The 26,789-nt window shown below is 38.7% G+C and overlaps 2 protein-coding genes across 20 annotated transcripts in view; one reads left to right on the top strand and one right to left on the bottom strand.

The window, feature by feature from the left end:
- VASH2 (vasohibin 2) overlaps positions 1-3,848 on the top strand; it is a 37,348-nt gene extending 33,500 nt beyond the window's left edge. For all 9 annotated transcript variants that reach the window (XM_034666880.1, XM_034666881.1, XM_011222275.3 and 6 more), the window contains one exon: positions 2,752-3,848. In XM_034666880.1, the coding sequence (XP_034522771.1) occupies positions 2,752-2,824 (73 nt within the window). In that variant the 3' untranslated portion in view covers positions 2,825-3,848. The remainder of the gene's footprint in view (positions 1-2,751) is intronic.
- On the bottom strand, positions 753-24,512 carry ANGEL2 (angel homolog 2). Of its 11 annotated transcripts, none has more exons than XR_004627295.1 (10): positions 24,249-24,446; positions 21,757-22,082; positions 16,952-17,208; positions 16,220-16,289; positions 14,497-14,918; positions 13,440-13,566; positions 12,969-13,026; positions 10,545-10,708; positions 6,316-8,509; positions 753-955 (listed from the first exon to the last, which is right to left on the bottom strand). XR_004627295.1 is itself a non-coding variant. In XM_002917186.4 (9 exons), the coding sequence occupies exons 1-9, from the start codon at positions 24,305-24,307 to the stop codon at positions 8,358-8,360; spliced, it is 1,635 nt and encodes a 544-aa protein (XP_002917232.2). In that variant the 5' UTR covers positions 24,308-24,446; the 3' UTR covers positions 5,318-8,357. The 11 variants fall into 11 exon arrangements, 9 of the variants coding, with proteins under 9 accessions (XP_002917232.2, XP_034522759.1, XP_034522758.1 ...); XR_004627296.1 differs by lacking the exon at positions 753-955 and adding an exon at positions 3,256-4,392; XM_002917186.4 differs by lacking the exon at positions 753-955 and having other exon boundaries at positions 5,318-8,509.
- Between the last annotated feature and the right edge of the window lie 2,277 nt (positions 24,513-26,789).

Raw genomic sequence — 26,789 nt, 5'->3', positions numbered from 1 at the left:
GGAAGGAGAGGTGGGACTCGGTATTGAGAAAGAGGCCTGGTCGGGAAGAAGGGTGCAGAAACTGGGGTGAGCTCACTGGTTGTATTGCAAAGGACCCTGGAACAGGGATCCTCTTGTTGGGCCCGAGGAGTTGCTTACTCTTGACAGACAATGGGAGATGCTCCTTGTCTTTGGAAGAGGTATCTGGTCACCTCCACGTCAATCTCAGTGGCTACAACTTAGTCTTGATGCCTGGTCAGCTTCAGAGAGGCTGGGAAACATGATTTGTATTTTCGGCAGCTCTGTGCCTGGCTGAAAATCAGGTTTTTACTAAGGCAGAAGGGGGGAGTGGACATGGTGGGGCAACTAACAGATTCTGCCATGCAGAGATCATTAAAAACATCAGATAAAGAAAAACAAATCACGCACTACCAATGTAATTTATATCTGGATAAGGAATATATGCCCACCTAATTCCACCATCAGGAAAGGTAGTGGGGAAATTATACTTTAATTGCTCTAGGAAATGACCCCCCATTTAATTCTTTTGTAAAGTGAGGAATGCGTAGGGATACTTGAAGCTTATCCTTCAGCAAGTGAATTTTTTTTTTTTTTGATTTGCTGAATTTTCTAAAAGTGGGGCACATGGAGGAAGGGAGAAGTAGATTTGCCTTTCTAACCGCATTTGCCTTAGGGTGATGTTAACTTAATGGGGAGTTTACCTGAAGGAGGAAGTCCCATATTAGCTGTTTGAAAAGATGACACACTTCAAGCAGGGAAACAAACAGAGACTCTATTTCAGGCTTTTTTGAAAAAACGAACTAGAGGGGTGCCTGGGTGGCTCAGTCGGTTGGGCGTCTGCCTTCGGCTCAGGTCATGCTCCCGGAGTCCTGGGATCGAGCCCTGCGGTGGGCTCCCTGCTGGGCGCAGAGCCTGCTGCTCCCTCCGCTTGTGCTCTCTCTCTCCTTCTCTCTCTCTGTAAAATAAATAAAATCTTAAAAAATAATTTTTTTTAAAAAGGAAAAGAAATTAACTAGATACAAATGGACTCTGAACCAGACTTTTCTGCAAGAGCCCTAGTTCTCTCGACGTTAGTGGGCTAAGGACTGAGATATAAGTGTAAGTTTGAGCCTTCAGGCAGAAGCATGCTCCCTTTAGTTGCCAACTCAAGAATGGCCCTCACAGTGGCCCCTGGGGCCCACTCTGCCAGTGGCTGTGTTGACAGGGAGTGGCTGGTCTCTAGGACATGTATGGCTGGAGGACACCATCGCCCTGAAGGTCAGGAGCCTTGAGCTCTTTGATGCAGCGTGCAGGGGTCTACAAGCACGCACGGGGACTTCCATCCTCTGTCAGCCGTATTTGTCAGCATCATCTGTGCACCCTGGGCACCATGAGCAGAGACACAAGGAACGAGAGGCAGGATTCCTAACCAGTAAAGCAGGGCACATGGTCACGCTGAGAAATCAGCCTCATGCAACACAGAGGCAAGGAAGTTTAGTCAGCGAAGGTTTCTTGACCACTCCGAATGATCGGGCTCAGAGGGGATGTTCATAGGCTGTAGGGTGTTCATAGGGTGAAGAGGAAGGGAGGGAGAGGAGATGAAGGTGGGCAGAGAGAGAGAGACGGAGAATGAGAATATGTAGGGCGGTAGAACTTGTTGACAAAATTTGAGCCTTGTGTCCTTAAGCGGCTCCCTTGACATTAGCTAGCTATTGATTTCTGGCTCTGTTAACACCAAATGAATTGGAGCACATTCATGCCAGGGGAAAACTATTTGCTGTTAGGAAACTCTTCAAAGGATAAACCAAGAAACTGTTATATTTTCATTTTGGCCTTTCTTCTTCGAACACTTAAAACAAGGTTCATGTGTAGCCTATAAATATCTTCAGTCTTCTGGTAAAAGTGGCTGAATGTGAAACTTTTGAATTCGAACCCTCTAGCCATACTGAACCTGCTAAACTTGGTTTATAAGCTCCGTTCTCTCTTATCAGAGAAGGTAGGAGGCTGAGAAATGGAAAAACTGTGAGAGAAGTTGTGAGAACGCTTAGGCGTACTTTCATATCAGGAAATCATTGAGGAAATGTCTTTCATGAAGACAAGTGATGTGCTTACTGATTTTCCAGCTTGAAGTACTTTCTGACATGACTTCACATAAATGCTTATTAGTACTTTGGAAAATGTATTTAGGGAGAAGAGAGGATTTGCCACGGAATGATTTTGCACATTGACATGCTTTTTCAGATGAGTTGTAAAGGATTCGCCCCGATGTTATGCACTGAGGCCTGGAAGAGTAATCCTCTATCAAAGATAGCCGAGCATCTCTCCGTGTGAATCTGGCACCTGAGAGGTCTTGTAGTTGCTGGGTTTCCCCCAGGGCACAAGCACCAGGAAGCCAAGGTTTCAAGGAGAGTCTGGCTGAGGTTTTCAGTTCTATGGTACTACGTGTGATTTTTTTTTGAGACCCTTTCAAGGTTTACAGATAACTGGGTTTCAGAAGTTAGAGTGTGACTGAATGCAGGTTCGAGCTGGACAAACTCATTTGGCAACCTGTGTTTTTTTCAACTCTACATTGAAAAGCCTGTGAAAATGTTCCCCACATCCCCTTAAAGTGGACTTGAGAACACGAGGTCAAGCTGGGGACCAAGGCTGGAGGTGGGGGGGCTGGGGGCAAGCATCTGAAGGGTCAAGAGAACAAAGTCGAGTTCTCTGAATCAAATACTAAGTGATCTTTCTCTATCCCAACCCCTCTCCCCCACCACCTTCGTCCTTTAGGCCTGCACTGCCTGACAAGAAGGTGGCTGACCTCAGCACGCTGAATGAGGTGGGCTACCAAATCCGAATTTAGGCAAAGCCATATCAGCCAGCAAGAGGGCTTCTGTGGTGCTTCTCTCTGCACTTTACCCTGGCATCTTCAAGAGGAACTGCAACTATTTATTGAGAACCTGTGGATTTTATTTTTAAGGATTCACTTGGACACGGAATCTGAGTGGGTGGTAACAACTAATGTTGAAATTCACCAAGGGGCCACCATGAAAAGGCTGAAGAAACCCCACTGGGGTTGGACTGTCCCCCTCACTACAGACAGAAAGGGTAATATGTAACTGTGGTTTTCTATCTTCCCATTGACCTACTTTTGTTTACTTGCTTTTGAACACGATGCCTCCTCACCAGTAGTAAATATTACTGAAGCCCTCCCTCCCACTTTTGATATAGTAAGGTAACTCAGCCAGTATTAATGTCTTTTTTCAGCAATAACAGAGGCAAAGATTGGTGGGATTTTTTTTTTTAAGCAGTCAATATTACCTCAGCATCTTGACATCAGATATGCAAACTTAATGGTGTTTTGTTTTGTTTTTTATTCTATTTGTATTGTTTCCCCAATATTTCCAATGGGGATCTCCATAAAGTTTGGAACTTTTTCCTGGTGCACACGTAATAAGATTTAAGGTATTATATCAAGTGTTTTACTAAAAAGCACTGAAATTCTTCTGGCAATACGGGAAACTATTTTCAGGACCTTGGAGTTACTTCTTTCTTAAAGCATTCACTGACAGCGGTTTTTGTTCTTTCAAAACAAAAAGCACGTTCAGAAGGTAGTCTGTGTTCTGTCACTAACATTTAAACTTTGCAAACTCCAGCAAAAAAAGCACAAGAGGTCTTGGCACTGTGACACAAATTTAGCAGTATTGCAATTACCTCCGACAATCACACACTCAGAAAGGCAGAGGCCAGGAGTGAACGAGTCTTCAGAGTCTTGAGAACCAGATAACCTTTCTGTTCACATTTCATCTGATTTTTTAACTGAGTCAGGCCTTGATTCTGAAGGACACACTGTTGTCGGAGAGGTGTTCTGATGTCTTCTATTAAGACCAGATGTGGCACGGTGTGATCACCTTCCAGTCCCTTGCCTTTAAGGACCACTTCATGACATTTAGGAATTGCTATTGGAAAATGCGATGAATTAGAGAAGCAGAACCTTTTTTTAAATGGAAAAGTCTTCAGGTACAGTGTTCCACCTTAGAGCGTGATGGAGTCCATGAAGGAGTGTGAGTACCTGTGTGGCTTCTGACTGCAGACCGCACAGAGGAACTCTACCCGCCACGTCTGCACGTTATCAACGTCATGAGTATGCTTCTGTTTCATCTGTTATTGCTCAGTGGTCGTGCTAACTCATGAGACCAACTTGCATGTAAGTGATGTCTTCTAGTCAACAGAAGCGTTATTTCAGTTGTCAGGGCTTCCTCTCTGGCTCTCTTTGCCTGAAGGTGATTTTAGAAAGGGGAGCAGAAAAATAATCCGCTCACTGAGATTCTTTACCAATATAACCACTGAAGGTGACGTCCTCCCTTGGCCACGTGCACAGGAGCTCACTTTATGCCAAAACTCAATGGCGTTCATGGAAACTGGTATTTTCTTGAAAAAGAAGGAAGTTTAGTGTCCTTTACATGAAAAGGACCAAACATCTCAATTAGATTAAAATACAGAAGTTAAAACTTCTGAATTTAATCACTTTCTTTAAGAATAGTATTATCAGTTCGAGTTTAAGATGAGGTATCTTTGTATCTTTTCTTAAGGCAAATTGATTTGAAGCCTCACGGCCACATGTACTGAAATATTTGAATTAGTCAATTCATTCTTGTTCTAAAATAATACTGATTTAGCTTTCTCTATGAAAAAACAATATATATGTATCTTATGTTTGTCAATCTGAAACTTTAAGTCTCTAATAAGTATACAACTTAAAACAGTGCGGTCATTCTAAGAGCTTGGAATAGGATTTTCCAAGTATTACTTAAGTACTGTCCCATCCAAAATATAGAAATGTCATTAGCTCCATAGCCTCTTGTTTCCCACACAAAAGGGTAAAAGAATAGGAACACGAACTGTTCTAATATGCTGACGTATAAGCCTTAAAACTGCCAGCTGGTTTGGTGATTCAATTAGTAACCTGATTTTTTTTCCACTCACTTCTTGATTTTAAGATTCAGTCCCCCAGAGCAAGGGTTAGTCACAGAAACATGAAAAGTAACTTAAAATGCCTATGGAATTATGTTGATTTCTAAAAGATTTGAGAAAGGCACCAGACTCTTAAATTCTAGTGCAGGAATTTAATTAAAATGATATTAAGGCAAAAACAAAACAAAACCATGACATGATTTACCCGCCCCCCCAAACTGATGTTAAAACTGGCTATTATTCAAAAGAAAAAACTATGAGATGATCTGAATCTAGTTTCTAAAGTTATTAATGCAAGAGAAATTTTATGCTTAAGCCATTATGGGGGATATATGCAAAGTTTAAATGGATGACAGAAATCTTGATTTTAGACTCCATGTTGTGCTGTTTTGAGTACACTTTATTTCAGAAAGTGATATTTAGTATTTTCTATACACTTTGAAATCATGAGCATTTCACTTTTTCTAAGTCAATTATTTCATAAGGATTTTATTAATAGATATTGGTAAATAGAACTTTGGAAATCTTACTTCTGTATTCTTACTATACCCGAGGATTTTGTAAGCTATAGTTTTATGTACAACCTTGTACAGTTTTTTTGACACACAATTCAGAATCTTGTTTATTCTCTTGGACTTTGTTCTGGCCAACACATTTTTTTTAAATCTTTAAGGAAAACTGTGATTGTTTTAGTGGGTATTTTTCTAAGTAAAGGAAAACTTGTATAATGGTATTTTAGAGAATGCCAGATAAGTGCATGTTTCAAGTTAATGTTTTTCTCATCACTTGTATGTTTATACACAGCATGGGACTTTAATAAAACCATCCTGGAAACTTAAGGATTGTTTTTCTTCCAAAAATGTAAGACGGTGTGATTTATTTTTTTCTTGCCCTTTTACTACATACTTGTCCTAGTAAATGCATTTATCATTCCCTCATCCTTGTCTTCTTCCACAATTCAGACTCTATATTCAACACTATTCTGTTTTGCCACATCTGAATTCACTTACATTTTAGCATCACCCTAAGTAATACAGGCTTAGGGTAATGAAATAGCTTAGAAGGGGCAACAGCCCAGAGTACACACTTAGCACACCTACCACAAAATCTCCAGGCGCAGGTGCACCAGAGTAATAATTTATTAGGTGATTCAAAGAGACAAAGTGCAAATAACTTGACTTCTCTGTTTCCCCAACCCCTTGAATTCTCTGGATCTCTAACTTGGTTTTTTAGGAAAGCAAAGGGTTAAAAGCAGACAGTTGCTAAATCCCCCCCCCCCCCCCCCCCCCCCCCCCCCCCCCCCCCCGCACAAACGGACAAGATTTCAAACATGCATATTATCTTGATCTCAAAAGGTATAGTAAAACCAACATTTCTTACTCCACAGTGTCTCTTTCCATTTTAAAACTTGGCCAGTACAGCACTTCAGACTGGGGGTGATTTGGCTTCAGCAATTAACCAGATTTAAATGCTTTTGGCAGGTAAATACAAGGGTCCAACAAAGTTATCAATTCTTCTGACCAAAAAGAGTAAAGACAAGTGGATAGTTAATTTTAGTGGAGCTTTAAAAACGTGTGAGAAGGTTGTTATATTGACCCTTTGGCCTCCAGTTCACAAAATACTATTACGTTCTAAAGGCTACAGTGGAAAGCATTTTTATGGATTAACTCTACAAAGTCAAGCACATGAAAAGGGCCTAAAATCAATATTTTGATCAGGACATAAAAAAATCAAATTTTCACAGACATTTTCAGAGATGTTAGTTTAGCAACAATGACCTATACACAAAGTTATGTTAATAAACTCACATAACACAAAGCAGTAATTAATGAACTTTCATTTTTCTCTCCCCAGTATTAAAAGGGATTAATGATACTATTATTTGATGATGACAATATCTGCTAATTAGAACATACAATATTCTGCAAACTGTTACTAGAAAATGTGGAAAATCTTAGAGCTACAGCTAATACTGTAAGTAAAAACCCAAAAAAGTGAGAAATTAAACATTTAAAAATACTTGCTTATTGTGATTTTTAGTAGGTAAATCCTTATAACCCACATGCCTTGTTCAGGTAGTCATTTGATTTCTTTTCTTAAAAAATAACTGTAGTAAATATACTTTAGTACAAAAACCTTTAAAGTCCAGGACCTGGAGTAACAACTGCTTTCTAATTTAAGACAAGGCGTTCTCTGAAGAACACCTGTTGTAAAAACTTCTATAATTCAGCATAATTGTATATAAAATTACTTAGTAAAAATGCACATAATTCTTTGATCCTAATGTCTAAAAAAGAGGACATGTTCACTTTTTCTGTTTTAAAATGTTTGATCCAAATACTCACAGAGCGCCAACTATGGGACTCGCTAGACCTGCTCTTAACCACTTTACCAAAAAATGTCAGCATCCCCCACACTGCTGCCTCATTATAAAAGAAAACAGTAACATCTTAGAAACAAAACCACTAAGACGGTTAAAATTACTACTTAAGAGTATTAGGTCTCCAAGTGGGTATCTCCCCACTAGTTCTCTGGGCTTCCTAAAGATCTGAGGCAAAACCAAAAGAATCTTATAGCTGCCACTTTCTTCTAAAGACAAGATTCCTAATAAAATAAATTTCCCCAGAACTGGTTAAGAAAAATAAAGTCTCTCCCCCAATCCAGGGATCTCTTCTTGAAACTGAAGAGAAAAAAGAAACAAACTGGAAGGGAAACAAAGGCGTTCTAACCTAGTCTCTGCCTCTCTCAGGCATGCCGGAATGGTCTGTCTGTCACAGGGTGGAAAGAGGGCATGTGGAAAGCGCCTCACCTACTAGTTCCAGTGACCTACATCTCCCAACAAAATGCAGACATAGCACACGGCTCAGGAGAGTAATAAGATGGATTAAGCAATCTGTACAATTTTAGAAAGCATTATCAAACCCTCTCAAAACCAAACTAAAATGGTTGGACACTTGTGAGCGATTTCTGATATGAACTAATTAGGACTCAACAAACAGATGGTCCTCACAATGAAATCAGGCCTTCTGGACGGGAAACGAGCTGTGGTTTTCAAGAACTCAAAGATACTTTGGATCCACCGTAAAGCTTGCCAAAAATATCAACTGAAATTCTTTACTAACTAAAGAGGATGCACTATATTTAAAAATCACTGTCAATTTACTGAGATGTAGAATAAAAAATATTTACAACTCTTTTACAATAAGGAGCGTTTAGACCTCACTTGTCAGGAAAATATTTTTTCAGTATTACAAAGAAAATTGTTGTAAACTTGTTTCTTCTGATCTGTCTCAAGCATTTAACATAACCTCTTCAGAAACTCCATGGTGCAAAAATAAACATGCAAACTCTCAAGAAATATTTTACATTTTTTGAAAAAGAATATAAATTGGAAAGAAAAGTATGTATGTAATCAAGAAGAGTCACAGCTCAAGTCTGAACTTAGCCAATAAAGGTAGATGATCTGAAGAATTATTTTCATTTGGAAGTCCGTTAACAGTCCATAAGTCTTGTTCCGTAAGGAGTGATAGTCTGGCCAGAAGTTTCAAGCCGCCAACCAGAGCCACTTCAGCTCCTACATTAAGGAAACACATGTTTAGTGAAACTCTGTCTATAGGTTATTGTAAATCATACAAGTCCTTTTTTGAACAATGATATAGAACTTCAAAATCTTCGGGAGTTTAAAGGGAAACAGCTTTTAGAATATGATTCAATTTCATATTGAGTTATAACCTAATTATAGTTCCCAGACACAGAAGTTTCAGATTTTTTTTTTCTGGTTCAGATTTTTTTTTTGTTTTGAGTTCTGCAAATAATCTTTAGAAGAAAATACCAGTGTAATACTTAAGTATGTTAAAAGTAATCTGAGGGGTGCCTGGGTGGCACAGCGGTTAAGCGTCTGCCTTTGGCTCAGGGCGTGATCCCGGCGTTATGGGATCGAGCCCCACATCAGGCTCCTCCGCTATGAGCCTGCTTCTTCCTCTCCCGCTCCCCCTGCTTGTATTCCCTCTCTCGCTGGCTGTCTCTATCTCTGTGGAATAAATAAATAAAATCTTAAAAAAAAAAAAAAAAAGTAATTTGAGGGGTGCCTGGGTGGCTCAGTCAGTTAAGCATCTAACTGGCTCAGGTCATGATCTGAGGGCTGAGACTGAAACCTCCACTGGGGCTCCACTCTCAGCAGGGAGCCTGCATGTCCCTCTTTCTCTCCCTCTGCCTCTCCCCCAACTTGTACACGCTCTCTCTCTCAAATAAATAAAATCTTTAAAAAACAATAAAAATAAAAAAAACAAAAAATAAAGTAACTTGAGGGGTGCTTGGGTGGTCCAGTTGGTTGTTTGACTCTTGGTTTTGGCTCAGGTGGTGATCTTGGGATTGTGGGGTCAGCCACAATGGGCTCCAAGCTCAGTCCAGAGTCTGCTCGGGACCCTCTCTCTCTCTGCCACTCCCCCCACCTCCACGCTCACGCACATTCTCTCTCTAAAATAAATAAATCTTAAAAAAAACAGTAATTTGATATTGACAACTACATAAGAAATTCATACTACTCCATAGTTGTATAAACCAGACAGACCCAGGCACGGCTGAGTAGGAAGTTTGTTAGGTGACTGGAGAACAGATTAGTATACTTTGGTTCCCGAGTCTGTGCTCACCGTAGAGTAAGAGGACCTGCTGTTAACAGCAACATTTGAGGTGCCAGTCCATGGCACACTCCCGCCACCTAGTGAGCACTTACAGCATGGCAACTATCAGACCCTGACTACAAATTCAAAGCAGCAAGCATATATTTCATAGTTGATCTAGTTGGGGAGGGGTAAGCCATTTCCTGAGTAGTACTAATAAGGTTATCCTCAGCAGGAAGGAAAACACAACCTGAAGAGAAAAGGAGAAAAGGAAAGCACAAAAAAAAAAAAGAAAGAAAAGAAAAGGGAGAATCAGAAAAGACAAAACAGCTGTCCATATTTTGGATTTGTGACGTCTTCTGCATGATATTTTCTGACTTCCAGTCATTTTAAACTACATTTTCTTCTCCATGTTAAATCCTTTGGTTAATATCTAAAACCTTACTTTCACTGAATCATACAAGGAAAAGTGTTTTATCACCTCTGCTTTTTGAAACCACATATTCATATAATGGACTTCTCTTTTCAGAAAGATACAATATTCTAGAGTCGACATGACAAAACTGTCTATTGCTGGCAATATAAGCAAGGTCCTCTGATGAAGGCAGCATGCCTTAGTAAAATTTAAGTACAAAACTATCTGTTTTGCTGTCACACACACACACACACACACACACACACACCCAGTAAATTTATAGTAAGTAAAACCAAAGGACAGTATGAGAGACCCATAACTCAGAAGCTGACTGGAACTGGAAAGGGGAGCCAAGGATATTCATTCTTAGGCAATAATTCGCTTTGAGGTGCTTCCCTGCCTCCATGTTTTGCAGGTGATTAACTGATTTACTCAAATACATTACCAATTTCAAAATATTTTTAACTTTTAAATTTAGAACTTCACCTAGATGTTTAGCTAACTTTCTCAACCTCAGCCCTGAGGTTGGAGTTACTGTCTTCTCAAGCACAGTGTAAGAATCCTGCATTCTTTACCTGGCTGCCTGGCAACATCTTCCTTTTCAGCAGAATAGAAAATATAATCCACAGTTATGGCACTTCGGGAATGACAAGTGGTCACTTCTGGAATTCCAGTGTCAGGAAAATAATGTGAATAAACAGATGACAAGCTGAAATGGTGCTGTAAATTTGAAGATAATCTAAATTGAAAAGAAAAATTGCTTAGCATCCATAAAGTTTTTCTTGATTTTTAGAATCCTTCCTGTTTAAAGCACTTTCTCATTTAATTTCCAGACAAAGCCAGACGTTCAGACAAACTTTATTTAAACAGACCACATCACAACTTGGCATTCATTTATTCCTGTGGTGATATCTAAAACCTATTAACAAGGCTGTGATACGTGGGGTAAAAGCTCAATTATTAACATATTAATGTGATTTATTATTTATGATGTGATTTATTATTATTAATAAAACATATCTGAGAGCCTGCACTTCCTAGTAAATATGCATTTTAAAACAATTTATAAGTTATTTGTTGTATTTTTAAGAAAGAAAAAGTAACCTTTATGAATGTTACGTAGAAGCCACCAGAGTTTTGATGTCAGAGGGGCTATATTTTTCTATGATTATTCTTGCTACGACATATCAGATAATTTTGTACTGCATCTTAAAACAGCTTCTATAATGGTTTATATTTATCTCATGTTACAAATACATGTGATGTACTAAAGAGTTTAAAAATCATTTCCAATAAACACATCTTGAAGTTTAAAGATCTTTTAATTGTGAAAAAAAATTTTTTTTAAACTTTTAAAAATTCAACATTTAACAAATATCCACTAAGTTTTAGGCACTATCTTAGGTGCTTAAGATAGACACATAAAGATGATTTTTAAAGAGCTCAATGTCAAAGAACAAAGGTTATTCTTTCAAAATGCCCTAACTTTCCAGTTTTAGCAACGTTTTATGTCTAAGGACTTATATTTACAATATTATTAAATGTAAAATAGGTTTCCTGCAAACTGTTCTCTTACTATACATTTTTTGGTTTATAGATATAAGCGTTGCATATAAGCACACTACATTTATATATAGATACTTAAAAGTATCTACTTAAAAGTATCTAGATACTTAAGTATATAGATATCTTAAGTATATAGATACTTAAGTATATAGATACTATATCTTAAGTATATAGATACTTAAGTATCAACTTAAAAGTATCTTTTCTTTTGAGTTCTGCAAATAATCTTTAGAAGAAAATACCAGTGTAATACTTAAGTATGTTAAAAGTAATCTGAGGGGCACCTGGGTGGCACAGCGGTTAAGCGTCTGCCTTTGGCTCAGGTCATGCCCCCAGGGTCCTGGGATCCAGTCCTGTATACAGTTCCCTGCTCAGCAGGGAGTCTGCTTCTCCCTCTACCCCTCCCCCCTTCCTAGTGATCTCTCTCTCTTTCTCAAATAAATAAAATCTTTTAAAAAAAATCTTGGGGAAATTTTTACTGTATTTGAAAGGTTTAATCATGAATTTTTAAATATTCTTTTTTAAAAATTTAAAAAATGTTGCTTCCTATCTTACTAGGTTCTTGTACATGAGATGATATTTTCTCAATACAAAGTATACAAAATAAAATAAGACCGAGAAGAAAGCAGATAAAATGAATAAGAGGGGGTTCTAATTTGGTCCCTAAATATAAATGTTAAAACAAAATTAAAACGAATTAAAGAGCCACAATATAAAATCAAAACATTTTAAGAATCTCCAAAAGAGACAAGATTTCAATCTCCATCCTGCTATATTCACATACATCTGTTTCTCAACCATAGCCCCAAATATTCATGCTTCTTTAATAATAAGGAATCCAGGGCACCTTCACCCTCCACCTTTGGTAACTTTTCCCTGTAGTTCAAGAGATATAAATATTTATGTAAACTATATAATTTAAATATAAATATTTATACTGGCATATTCTTTTTTGGATCAATTTTCCTACAGATTGTTTTGAGATCTAGTAAGTCAAAGGAGGCTAAGCATTCTCTTGAAATCTGAAAGGTATTTTCCTGTAATCTTGACCTTTGTTTAAACATGTAATAGCAATATATTTCAGAGTACTAGCTGTTCCGGGTCCATGGACAGGCTCTTTGCTTTAAATAACACTGTTTAAGCCTTTACTATGAATGAAACATCAAGCTTATCCATGCTTTTCTCATGTAATCCTCCCAACTACCCGAAGCATAGATAAGGAAACTGAATCTCAGAGATGTTAAATTTCTTGCTCAGAATCACACAGCTAAAATGGAACACGGTTAGGAACTCAGGTCTATTTGAGTTAGGAGCCATCATTCTTCACCAGCTGGAAAAACATCCTTTTCATTTTTTATCCAAGTGATTTTTGAGAAACGATTTTTTGCCCAACTAAAGTCAGTAAATGTCTACTGTTACTTTCCAGAACTCACTTTTCAGCTGTCACTAGGACCTCTGTTTTGTCCAGCTCTGTCTGTGTCAGATCACTGTCTATAAGAACAAAGAAAAACATATTAAACTATTCAATATATTGTTCTGTTCTAGTTTGCAATAGAATAGTCCCCTTATTCTAGGAATGATGTTCAAGACATGTCTAGTTTCAATAGATGCCTAAAGTTAAATGTTCCATCAGGGAACCTTTATGTTTTGATGGTCTCCATAATTAGCAAACTGAAATGAAAACATTTCCAAAGCAACATGCAAGTAACTCATGCAGATAATTTTGGAAGGTTAACTTAAGAATGGTAAATTTACAATTCATTAAGAAAAGGAATAAGCAGGTATCATGTTTTTATATATGAATATACACCCCTGAGATGTTATCCCTTGAAAAATTTAGTTTGATGTCTTCAAATGGAACACTATTATCAAGGAGACTGCCCAAATGTACTGCAAACACTTACCTGTCTTTTCTACTTTTGGTAACTGCTGTACCTCATACACACAGTTCTGTGAGATACCTAGGTTTGGGGGCCAAATTGGAATAGATAAAATTCTTTGTCCCCGTGAAGACTGTTCCTGGCCAGATACCTAAACAAAATTTCAACAGGTATCTTAAGTGAATAGATTTTAAATTGTTTATGTATTGAAAAGTTTATGTCTTAAATAAGAGGAAATCCACGAATGTAAGTATTACCCTTTATTCATCCTAGTGATTATTTGTGCTTATGAAATCTTGTTGAAATAAAATTCAGAAAGCAGTTATTAATTTACATAAAAATGGCAATATTTTCCTTTCCTGTACATGTCATTCTAATTGGCACATTTATATGATCTATTACCTTGGACTAATACTGCCCCTCCTTTTTTGCTACCTGCAATTATATTAATATAAAATCTTCTGTATTTTATATAACTATTATATAAAATACTAAATGAGATCAACTCTTACAAAATTTTAAAACTATCACTCAAACCTCAGTGGTGGAGAGTTTATTTTGGATAAAATCCTGAAGATCAAATGATCTGAAGTAAGCAACAGAAAGCACAATGAAGATAAAACATGGGAGAAACATGGGATATAGTCAGCTAAGAAATTAAAATATTTACCATTATGGAAAGGAAAATGTACATAATAAAGAAATATTAAATTACTCTTTTGCCAACTATAGTGCCCACGTCCAGCATTCAAAATTCTGTTATACCCCGTTATGAGAAGTAGCTTATTTATGAAGTTAATGTCTATCAATGCTTTTATTTTTCTTCTTCTCCCTCATTTTGGATTTTTTGCTGCCTGCCAATTCCTCCAAGCAGAATGTTGCCATGAATAGATGGAAAAGATGAAATTCAACCAAGTGAGCATCATTACTTATTACTAGTTGGGGAACATCAGCATAACTTGGTAAAGCGAGGGTCCCAGGTCATCCAAGGTTTTCAAACAGCCATGTAATGAGTATCCTCACACTACAATAAACAGGGAGACTAAGTCCGCCTCCTAATAACGATGAAGCAGGCACTTACCTTGCCGATGGCAAGTCCTTCATAATTCAATTTTCCTTCCTTTATAAAACTATAGAGTGGAGAACCAGGAACAGAATTAAAGTCACCACACATAACGATAGGGCAGAAGCTGCCATCTTTCTGATGGGCAACACTGGAAATCTCTGCCAGAAGCATTGCCAATTGGGTCAGCTTAATATCGCCTCGCCTTGGGTTATACAACAGATGTGTGTTAGCTACACAGATCACAGGAGAGGCAGCACTCGGAATTTTGGGCTGCAAGAGTAACACTAATCCAACATTGTCTCTGTCCAACAGAGGAACGTCACGGCGGTAGAATTCCACTGGGTTCACTGATAAGAGTGAAAACTTGGAATGTTTGAAGCAAATGGCACAGCCATCAGGTTTCCTTCCCGTCCGCATCTTGTATTCACAGTGATAACCTATGAGGAAGAAAGAAAATTAACATGAGGACTGCCATATAAATATATATGGCAAAACACAGCTCTCCTAATGTCTCTTGTCAAAGTGGATTCTCCAAAAGCATTAATAATGCAAGATGTTAAGTGTGGTACTGGGTCTAGGTCCTAGGAATGGGTCTCTTTACTGGCAGACTTCAGTCTTAAATACGCTAATGTATGATCATGCTCTCATTTCCATCCTAGGAAAAGTCATGACAAAGACAGTAAGGCCTTATGGTAACCTACACCCTCCCAGCCCCCTCTCTGACCTCTCTGCCTCTGACTCTTCCTTGCTTGCTCTACTCCACACACACTTCACCACCTGCCTTTGGGCACTTCTGGCTCAGGGCCTTTGCTTTGCTATTTCCATTGTCTGGAAGGCTCTAGGCATGGCTTGTTCCTTCACCTCCTTGAAGTCTTGCTCAAATGTTACCTTCTCTGGTTGTTTAAAATTGAAACCTGACCCATTCTACTTTCCTGCTTTTGTCGAAAATTATCATTACTTCATATGCTATTTAAGTATTTCTTTGGTTTATTATCAGCCTTTCTCCACCAGAATGTAGGCTCCCCAAAGACAGAGACTTCTTACCCTTTGGCTCACTGCTAGAGCACAGCCTAGACTAGTGCACAGGATACAGCAGGCATTCAAAAAATATGTGCTGAGGAATGAATGCAAAGTAGGCAGCATTTCTTAAATAGATGAACTGTTTCTCGAAATGTTCATTCATCAAACAGGTTTTTAGCTTCTACCCATTTGTTACTGGTAGACACTGGTGTTATAATGATGAATCAGACAGAATGGTCCCTGATATGGAACTCAGAATCTTAGGGGTCTAGTGGTGGGTAGAACAACACCTGGAAAGGAATCCATTACAAGATTCTTACATACTTTTCTGTCTGACTTAAAATTATATATCAAGGGAGGTCTGGTCGCTGCAGTCGGCCGAGTGTCTTGACTCTTGGTTTTGGCTGATGTCGTGATCTCAGGAGTGTGGGATCGAGCCCCACAGCAGGCTCAGCGTGGAGCCTGCTTAAGAGTCTCTCTCCTTCTGCCCCAAACCCCCAAAAGAAATAAATCTTAAAATAATAAAAAAAAATAAAATTATATATCAACCCAAAAGTTCCCACTTAAAATACCTCAATCTTTTTCCTGACCTTTTGAAATGGGTATTTTTTCAAAATTAAGATTTTTTTGCCTAAATACACCACACATCTTTGTTAGCACATTAACAATACACAAATCTTTCTCAGTAAATTGGGCTAAAATAAAGGTTACATTGTACCCAAAGATTCCAAACTTGGCCTGATCTCTGCTCCATAATGATCTTCTTGAACTTCTTGCAAACAAAGTACCTTGGAAGAAAAAAATGGCTTGAATTAAAACAGAGAGCAAATATGAATTTTCTGATGCTTTCATCTTTAAAAACAGGCTTCTAAAATTCTAAAAACCTAATGAAAGTTGAAATAAAAAGACATAATGCTTTTTTCTTAAGACTACCAAATTAATATTTCTAGATTTGATCAGTCCCCCAAAACTTGGCCTTTAATTACATGAAGCTCTCTCTCTTACTATCCAAAACTGGAATTTCCCAAAAGAGGTATTTTAAATTTATATGTTGAGATATTTTTCCTGAATTACAATGTTCACCAATACTAAATCCTTCTAGTCCTTTCTTAAGGTGATTTCTTTGAATGTATCTAGATTTTTACAGGCATGACTTACATTTCAAATCAATGGGAATACTTACTGAATATTTAATACACTGCCAGTCCCTGTCTCAGAACTGATGGGCAAGCAGAACTTCCTGGGTCTTTTTTGAAAATTCAATGATTATTTATACTAACAGCCATTAGCAAACGACTCTTTGGAAGTCATGATACATTGTTATAAACTGTTCCATCACTGCATTTAAAACCATCTTCCCTTCTTACCCCATAAACAAAAGGGATAAAACCATTTAGTTCACGAATGACCTTTTCTTATGGGAAGAATTTTGATGATATTCTGCACTTACATCTGCATCAAAGTGTTTAATTTCTTTCAGAATATTGGGAAACCTAAAACTCCAGTGTAAAACTGGCCGCCGGCAGTGTCTATACAGGTGTGAATTGTCTTCCAATAAATCTTGTGAAAGTATATTATAGGACATCACAGAAAAGTCAAACTTGTTATCACTGTCTTCACATTTGGGGTCAACATTTTTGTCTCCTAGGATCTTCATCTTGTCTTTGTTATGGTTACATATATATTCCCAATGTCGTTGTATTGTGCCTGTTAAAATATATTGAACAAAATATAAATAATTAATGAAAAACAGATGAAATATCTTCCTGCATGCAAGTTATTTCTTGCCTTTTAAAAATTCCCACAAGCAATGAACAGAATGTTTTCCCCTAGGAAATGGCAACATAGCACTAAGAAAGTAGAAGCTGTCATCAAATTGATTACAAAGGCAGCGCAGTGATATGACGACTGACCAGCAGATATAAAACAAGTTTAAAAGATCTAGCAAGTCATTTTGGAGACTGAGAGAGTGTTAAAAAGCTAAGACTGTATAGTTTCTCACTTACTTATGGTTAAGAAGTGGCTCTGCCAGACATGCTCAGCAACTTCCTAACCAGGATAATATACAGTTGACCACTGAACAATTCAGGTGCAGAGGGGAAGGTTAAGGGCACTGTGCAGCTAAAAATCCACATAAAACTGCTGACTCCTTCAAAACTCAACTACTAATAGCCTACTGTGGACTGGAAGCCTTACCAACAACATAAACAGTAGATGAACACATAACTTGTCTATTATATGTATTTTATACTGTATTCTTACAATAAAGTAAGCTGAAGAAAAGAAAATGTTATTAAGAAAATCATAAAGAAAATACATTTACAGTACTGTACTGTACTTATCAAAAAAGTACACGTTTAAGTGGACCCACGCAATTAGACTGTTGTTCAAGGGTCAACTGTATTTGTATGTCACAGTTGGCTTTTCAATAAGATGATTTCACACCATAGTTTATTTCCTATTAGTAAGATAAGATTATCAAATGATTAAGTTCTAGAAATGAGTCATCTCAGAACTCTGGTTTAGACATGAATGGTATATGATGGCAATATATGGAAGTGGTATTTAGTGGAACAATGCAGACAAAATGAACAAAAGATATCTTTTTAATGCACACCAAAGCAAAAGTTAAAGATAACATAGTTGCAGAATGCTAGTAAATGACAAGGGCTGGTTGAAGAACCTAGCATGCAGCAACCAGGAATGTGTGATGGTTTACATTCTGCAAAGACAAGTGTACCCTGACAGTGATGAAAAGACAATCAAAAAGCATGAGATTTTGCAATTATAGGCAGTCTTCGACTTAGAAATGACCCCCCCACACACAAATATACATACATACACCCCTTTGATCTTGTCTCCCTCACCCCACTGAAGGAGGATACTCTTACTGCTATGGAAGCCATGAAGAAAAATGTGGAACTTCTAGAGAATCTATGAGCTCAACAGAAGGGGAAAACAAGAAATGGGAAGAACTTGGGAGAACAGATTTGGAGATCAATTTTCAAGCATGATTAAATTTACAGGAAAAACCTCAGCCCTAGAATATCTCCCTTTTCCTGCCTGAAGTTTTCACTTTACTGGATTACAATGCCTAAGATTCTACCAATTAAAAATTAAATTGAGGAAAAATAATTCTATACACAGGGGAAAAAAAGACCAAAAGGAAATGTACCGGTATTTTTAAGAGCAGTTATCTCTGAGTGGAAGGACTGTGGGTGATTTTTCTAAATCTTCCACAATGATGATATATTCATAATCAGAGTATCAATATACTCCATGAAAACGCCAATAGAGTGAAATTTAAAAATACCCTCTGGTAAACGAGTTTAGTAAGATTGCTTTCCTCAAAATCTAAATGCTGAGAGTGGCTGCATGGAAGGAATACACATTTTGACCAGAGGCTAGAAGAGGAAGATCATTTTTATGAATAGTGAGGTCTGGGTGGAACAGGGGTGTTGGAGACTTACGATACCATGAAGGTACTAAGAGCCTGAGGAGAAGGGCAAAGAAAAAAAGGCGGATGGAAAGAAAACCAAACGAAACAAAAGCCCTCCAGGATTATAGAACTTAGCCTGGAGCTTGTCCTATGCTCAGGAAAGGGACGGAAACACTATCCCCTTCTGTATCCTTCACTGAACATGGAGAATCCTACCTGCAAAGGCCCAGAACTACAGCTAATTGCACGGACTCCGCAGGACTACTCTGAGATTTGTAACAGTTTCCATGGGGAAAACGGAAATGGATGGTGAACAACTGACTCTCAAGAACTAATTACCTAGAACACAATTCACTCATAAACTGGGGACTGTCTATGATGGTTTTAGCCACAAATCACAGTCTTCATAGGTATACGAGCTGCAAAGGGCTCTAGTCATGCAAACAAAATACAGGCTACCATCACAAAGTTACAGCACTAACCTAAAATATGTTAAAATATGAAAGATGAAGGTCCAGAAAAGTTGTTGATATTTTCTTGTAAAATATGTATATGTAAGGGCATTGAGATTGTATTGTCCGGACAAGTGTCTGTAAGCCAGCTCTTTCTGCAATTTCAGTTTTGAAATAACTGAAATCATCAGATTACCTAATTAACAGAGTGGCTTTCAAACTTCTAGACCTTGTACAGCCCTTTGACATTACTTTTCATGTCATGACCATCAACTCCTGGTATCCTGGGGCTGGGACGACGGCATATAAATACATATTTTCTCCTGACCACATTTGCTTTTAATAAACATACAGAAATGTGTTTGAATGCTAGGGTTCCATGGAAGACAATTTGAAGACGACTTTTAGAGATGACAATCTTTGGCCTTCATATACTTCACAACATAAATTCACACTACAAAAGCTTATATACCTTCCATGTCAGGAGGAACAAGGTGATCACAGCAGAGAAGACAGATGAATCAAAGAAAGTAAGCAATAGGCCTGATCAGGTTTTTAGGGTGCCTAATTAAAAAGTCATAATTGTGTCACACAAATCCTTCAAATGCCACTTTAAAGTGACAGGCAAGTTAGAAGGCTGTTCTCTTGATGGAAAAGTATTAGTGAGTTATCGGAAGTCACAAATATGGCTTAACGAAGAGCATTTTCCTTATTCACAATACCTAGGAAGAATGGACACATAAAGAGTCAGGTCGCAATCAAAGTTTATCAGTATGTAAATGTAATCCCCCATCTGTTAAAGGGAAAACACCACCACCAGGATTTTCTGAGTACCTACTATGAAGCCGACAATGTATTAGGCACTTTGACATGTCTCATTTCATCCTCAACAGGCTTTCAAAGTAGGCATTATTTCACACTAGGAAACCAAGGAACAGAGAGGTTCCCTAACCTGTTCAAGTTCACACAATTAGTGGTGGAGTGGAATGAGAGCAGGGAGCCATTCCGGAGCCCATGTTTACTTCAGTACGCCACAGCTCCACCTGAGAGCACACCAGATTTACAAAAGGCTAAACCAGAGAGTAGTGTGCTGATCTGATGAACAATGAATACCAGAATGAAAAGCAATCTCATGTCATCATACAGCCCTAGATTTATAGGTTATGGATTGATTGTTCTTAGAAACCTAATTTTAATGCCTCTAACACCTTTCATTCCTTCAAACAAATAACTGTTGATGAACACATGCTGTGATCAAGTATTATACCAATAGATTTTCACTCTCAGTGCTTAAAATTTCTACTCAAATGTGTAGCAGAATTTCTACTTAAAAGAGTACTAACTTCGAGCTAACCTTCTAGCTCTCACTTCCAAGTGAGACTCACTTTGAGTGTTTTCCTTTGACAAACTTAGGTGAGCTCCCTACACATTAACACCTACACGGTCTGTTTCCAAGTATCTTCAGAGGAATTATCTTCACTGAAAACCATTGCTCAGTAAGAAAGATAACTCAAAATTCTACTTAGATAATTCACATATACTTTGGGGGAGGAGCAGGGCTGGCAGCACAAAGGGAGTCTTGTGAATTATTTGGAGTAAAAAGAATATGACAAAACTAGAAAAGATCAACATATTTAGAAAAAAACTGTTTCTCAAAGTTCAATAAGAGGGCATTCCCTTATTAAAAGATAAAACTTTCCCCAGTCTCTCAAGGTTATATCAATAGAACCCACTACGAGAAATATACTGAATAAGCTAAAATCTTATTCTGTAAGAAAATATCTTTCATTTATGATTGCATCTATTTAAGAATATCCTTTTGTCTTACATAAAAAAGTCAGCATTAAACTGGCTGGCACAGTTGCTCCAGCATGCACTTTTTGATCTTGGGGTTGTCTGAGTCCCATGTTGGATGTGGAGATCACTTAAAAATAACATCTTCAAAAAAATAAATAAAAATAAAAACATGAAATTTAATTTTTTAAATAGATATGTGGACTCCCTAGAACATATACCAATTTCTAGGAAGTCTAAGAACCTCTGTTTTAAAAACAATGGATTTGATAATTATTCTTAAGTTAGACTTAATGTTTTACTTAGTCCTACATTCCTTCCCAACCTTATTCTCTCTAGATATAGTTCCTTCTATATTTATGCCAGAAATACACAATAAAAGATAAAAATAGATATAAAGACCTAATTTTAAAAAATCATTTCCTTTTTCCTAATGGAAAACTATTGGCTGAAAATAAATACTAAACCCCTCCAAAATTTGGAGGAGTTTTTAAGGATTATTAGATAGTAAAGTTTCAATAATTCTACAGCTTCTGTCTATTTCTGCACCAAGATAAACGTCACCTTTACCTTGGTGTTTTCTTCGTTTTGATGAAGGCTCATCTCCCTCAGAGTTCATGATGTAACTAGAGAGATGAATCAAAGAGGTCTGGCTCAGGTTGTCAGGTCTCCAGTTCCAGTACTGAAACGGAGTTCTAGACTCAAACAAACAAGGTGGTCTCCAATTTAGTGAAAAATGCCTACTACTGAAGTATGGGTAAGGAACACGAGAATAATGTCCAGGCCACCTCATACAACTAGAAATATGTCTGTTCCAGCAACACCTTTGCAGATTCTCCCACGGTGTCGTCCAATCTCTGCCCAGACTCTTCTGGTGATGGGGTAACATGGGGTATCTAAAAGAAATAAATACACTCCTTGAGGCACCACTATTTGCTCAGCTATAGTACCCAAAATCCAAATCTGTTTCCTCAAGGGAAGATAATGTCTAATATTTAAAATTTGACTTCTAAATCATGAAGGATGGTTGAGGGGGAACAGCCATGATTTAATTATTAGTAGCAACATCTCAAAACTCTCTCTAAACACCTATGAATGGTATTCGAAATACTTAACATAGAATCCACCAGCCTCCCAAAATACCACACACACTTCAAAAAGTCCTCAGTTCACCTGAGAAATTAACCAACCATCAAACTGGTTTTCAGAGTAGCTTTCTAATATCAAATAAACTCTATGGATCAATAAAATCCACAGCAAATGTAATACTTGATTCAATATGGAACACTTAAACTGAGTACAATTAAAGTGACTCTCTCCTCCAACTTAGGTTTGGGGTAGAAACATGTTTCTGAATAGTTTTTTACACCAAGATTACATTTTTCCAAACATTTGTATAGCTAAGAAAACAAAAACCTATCACAACTTCACAAAACAACCTCTCTTGCTAATCAGTAGGTGGATAATTTATTTTTCCATCTTTTTTAAAATTTTTTTTAAGGCATGCCTCTCCTTGAGGGAAATGAAATGGGATAGCCACTACAATAATTCACCAATACTTCAAACCCAACAGCACCAATTTACTGATTATCCAAAAGTATCTCCAAAGTAGTGTTATCATTAACTTGAATAGTTATGTTGCTCTTGGGCTCTCTTAAGAAACAATGCAACTTAAGCACCATTTTCTTACCATACTACTCTGGCCAAATTTTGGATTCAGAGGACTTCTATCCTTTCCCAGAATTCATTAAAGGCGCACTTTCAAGATAGTGTTAATAATGTTTACTTCTACCACCAAAGAAATTTTGCTCAAACTGTATTTACTGTTATTTGATTTTTATATATTCATTTTAAAGGCATTTAAATTTTTTTATGATATATTTTTGTTGTTTAAGCATTCTCAAATTGTTCTCTAAATTCAGCTTAATTGTAAATCCTTAAAGGCATGACATGGACATCCTATTCTGCTTTGCAACAACTCTGAAAGCCAAAGAGATTTAGGTGCTTGCTCCAGACGCTTTCTATCCTAATAGAATACCATACTGAAATACAATTCTCGCCCTACAAAACGTATTCTCTATATATGCAGTTACTTATATAGATGTCTTTTTCTCAAGATGATGACCTCCTTCAAGGCCAGAGTTTTCTTATTCATCTTAATCCCAGTCTCTTCCCAAGTGCCTAGCACAGCGCCTGGCACACAGCTGGTACTCAGGAAAACATTGTTGAACTGAGTTATCATCAAGCCCCGGACTACAGGAGATTAAAACCAGATCCCCATAACTTATATCATAATTAATACAGTGTTGTGTTTCCCAGGTGCGGTACACCAGTCCATTTCACATGGTACACAATTAAACTTTTTGATTTTTCACATCTAAGTATTTATTAGGAAAAACCCATAATGAGTACGTCAAACCCCAGATTTCCTGGATACTGCTTAGGGCGACGCTAATATAGGCAGCATTACTGAAGTGCTTTTTTTTTTTTTTTTAAATGAGTCAATTTCAAGAAAAAATGTAGTACACACCAGTGTGGAACGAGAATTTGCTAACAACCGTAAAGGCTGGTATACAAATGACTGAAGTGTGAGAGACACTGACACCAGAAACAACAAACCCCTGGACGTGCGTGCGCCGCGCGCGCCTCCCTCGGGGTCAGGCCACCCCCGGACCTACGGCGGACCGGCAGTCTCCCCGCCGACGCTCAGTTCCCGGTGGGGGCTGAGGCCTGGGAGGAGGCCGGCGATCGGGGGGGTCGGGATGGCTCGGGGGCAGGGCAGGGGAAATGGGCCGGGTCTCCAAGGCCCAGCCAGGTCGGGTAGGCACGACCCTGCCGGCGACCGATAGCCCCAGGCCCGGCCCAGACCCCGTCCGCCGAGCGCCCCGCCGGCTGCGTGCCGGGTTTACCTATCCCTCGGGGTCTCCGGAGGCTCGTCCCGGCGGCAGCGCCGCCCGGACCCTCTTCCTCCTCCTTCCTCCCCCAGCCCGCCCCGCCCCGGGTTAACCGGGCCGCCCGCCCCCGCTCCTCCCTCCTCCCTCCTGCCACCCAGCCCTACTGACCGGCCTCTCCCCACCACACAGCGGCCGTAGCCCCTCCTCACACAGCGCCACGCTTCCATCTTCCCCTCCGCGGGCGTCCAAATCCCAGGCCCCGGGCTCAACCTCAACCTTTACACCCGATCCCGCGGCCCAAAGCAACAGGGGTTCCCCATCACTAGACGTCGGGACTCCGGGCCCGGCTGCAAGGCATGCTGGGAGGCTCAGGCTCTCCCGCCGCCAAGTCCCCATCTTGCGCCGCGAAAGTCTCCGAATTGCTTCAACCCCGAATTGCGTTCAGGTAGCATGCGCAGAGTGTGGCGAAGCCCGCGCAGCCATTTCGGATTAGGGCAAACACCCGACCTCTGTCTTAAAGATACAAGAACTAAACTAAGGGCTAAAGGGCTTTGTGAAGCCTACCGGAGGGTACGGGTTGGTTGACTGCGTGAGAGCTAAGAAGAAAAAAATACGTTTTAGCGTATTTTTATGATGTTCTTGGGAGATGCAAAAGGCGGATGCCCACGGTGGGGAAATACCATTCTCTGTGTCCCCGTAGAACTGTGGTACCAGGGATTTTTGGAGTTAATTTTGTGGGAACACATCCACAGGGGTCACTTTTAAGTGTATGCGTGTGTCCTGTGTGTCTTTCCTCAAATTTAGTACAGGACGCTAGAAGAATAAACTGGGGAGGGGGAAAGGGTACTGGAAGGCAGAATCACAGTTTTTGTAGGCGCTGGTGGAAATAGAGGGGTTCCCGTGAGCCTCTGGTTACATTTTAGTCACCTAATCGGTACATAACATAACATAACATAACATAACATAACATAACATAACATAACATAGCTCTACAACTTAGGCATGAGTGAAGCTTATCTAACCCACGTATTCTCTCTGCAAGTCACATCACAGACGTGCTTAGCAACACTAGACACCACTTCAGAACTGCACTTGGGGGGCCATTTTAAACAGCAGAATCACCAACAAAAAGCACAAAAATGTGAAATGCATGGGACGAAATAGACTGTGAAGAGGACACTTGTTTATTATAGTGTGAGAGCTGAAACGAGGACACTTTCAGCCTCACCTGGGAACGTGCAGGTTGGACCATTAAATTTTTCACCACTCCGCATGAATGATTGCAAAAGCATCTGAGGGGGCACCTGGGTGGCTCAGTCCGTTAAGTATCAGACTCTTGATTTGGGCTCAGGTCATAATCTCAGGGTTGTGAAATTGAGCCTCCAAGCTGAGTGTGGAGTCTGCTTAAGATTCCCTCTCTCTCTCTTAAAAAAAAAAAAAAGAAAAGAAAGGCACTTGCAAGTATTGATTTTAGAATTACAGATACATTTTAGTATGTAGGCAAAATTCATGAATACATAAAGCACGAATAGTGCTGGTCAGATGTATTTCTATTTTATGCAGCCCTATTTTCTGGTTGTACTCAAAATTTTGCAGTTTATTAAATGTATTGACTGGTATCTTGTATGTCTTACCTCTGTAATAAGATAGTATCTCATGAGCAAGGACGATGACCCATTATTTTCAAAATTTACCGCACCTAGTGCTGTGCTAAGTACACAATAGATTGTAGATAAGACATTTTTGAATGACTGGTTAACACAGGACCAGAATTAGAGCAGATCTGAGAATGAAGAGAAACTTCTCCCTCTAGTACATCTTATAACCTCTGGTTTGTGATGTGTAAGGAGAAATGTAGCACTTTGAAATAATTAAAAAAGAGATTAATGGATGTTAGAATGTTGGAGTTTGGAGGATTGTCTGATCCTAAAAGATACTCACCTTTATCTTGAACGACTGTTTTAGAATTCTGTAGTGATTAATGTTAACTTGTTGAGAACTGATGGTAATTCAAATGATTATTATCTATGAACATGTGAATGAGTTCTATTCAATGGGGGGAGAACTTTCCTCCTCTGTAGAAAAGCCAGTTTTGCCTCCATTTGCAAGGTCAATATTACTGATCTGTAAAGTGTCTGCTTTTTGGATTCTCCTGAAACAGACTGTAACATCTCTCTGGTTCCCTTATTCAATAAGTTAAATAAAATCATTTTGTATAACTTTACTTTTTTTTTTTTTTAGAATTACCCTTTAACAGTTTTGCAATTCCCACCAAGATGCCCTATGTATTCATTTGACAGAAACAGATGAATTTATGATTAAAGAGGTGTGCCTCATGGATTGCTAAATCCAGGTATTTCTTTTCTTGCTCCCAGAGGTGAATCTGAAGCACAACAGAATTTTTTAAATTAATTTTTTTTAAGGTAGGCTCCACACCCAGTGCAGAGTCTAAAGCGGGTTCCAACTTACAACCGTGAGATAAAGACCCAAGCTGAGGGGCACCTGGGTGGCTCAGTTGGTTAAGCGTCTGCCTTTGGCTCACGTCATGATCCTGGGGTCCTGGGATTGAGTCATCAGGGGTCCTGAGATCAAGTCCTGCATCGGGTTCCCTGCTTAGCCGGGAGTCACCCTTACCCCCTGCTTGTGATCTCTCTCTCTCACTCACTCTCTCTCAAGTAAATAAATACAATCTTTAAAAAAAAAAAAAAA

Source organism: Ailuropoda melanoleuca, chromosome 8 (assembly GCF_002007445.2).
Source record: "Ailuropoda melanoleuca isolate Jingjing chromosome 8, ASM200744v2, whole genome shotgun sequence".
Lineage (NCBI taxonomy): Eukaryota > Metazoa > Chordata > Mammalia > Carnivora > Ursidae > Ailuropoda > Ailuropoda melanoleuca.
The sequence above is the reverse complement of the archived record's forward strand: the minus strand, read 5'-3'. Positions and strand labels throughout refer to the sequence as shown.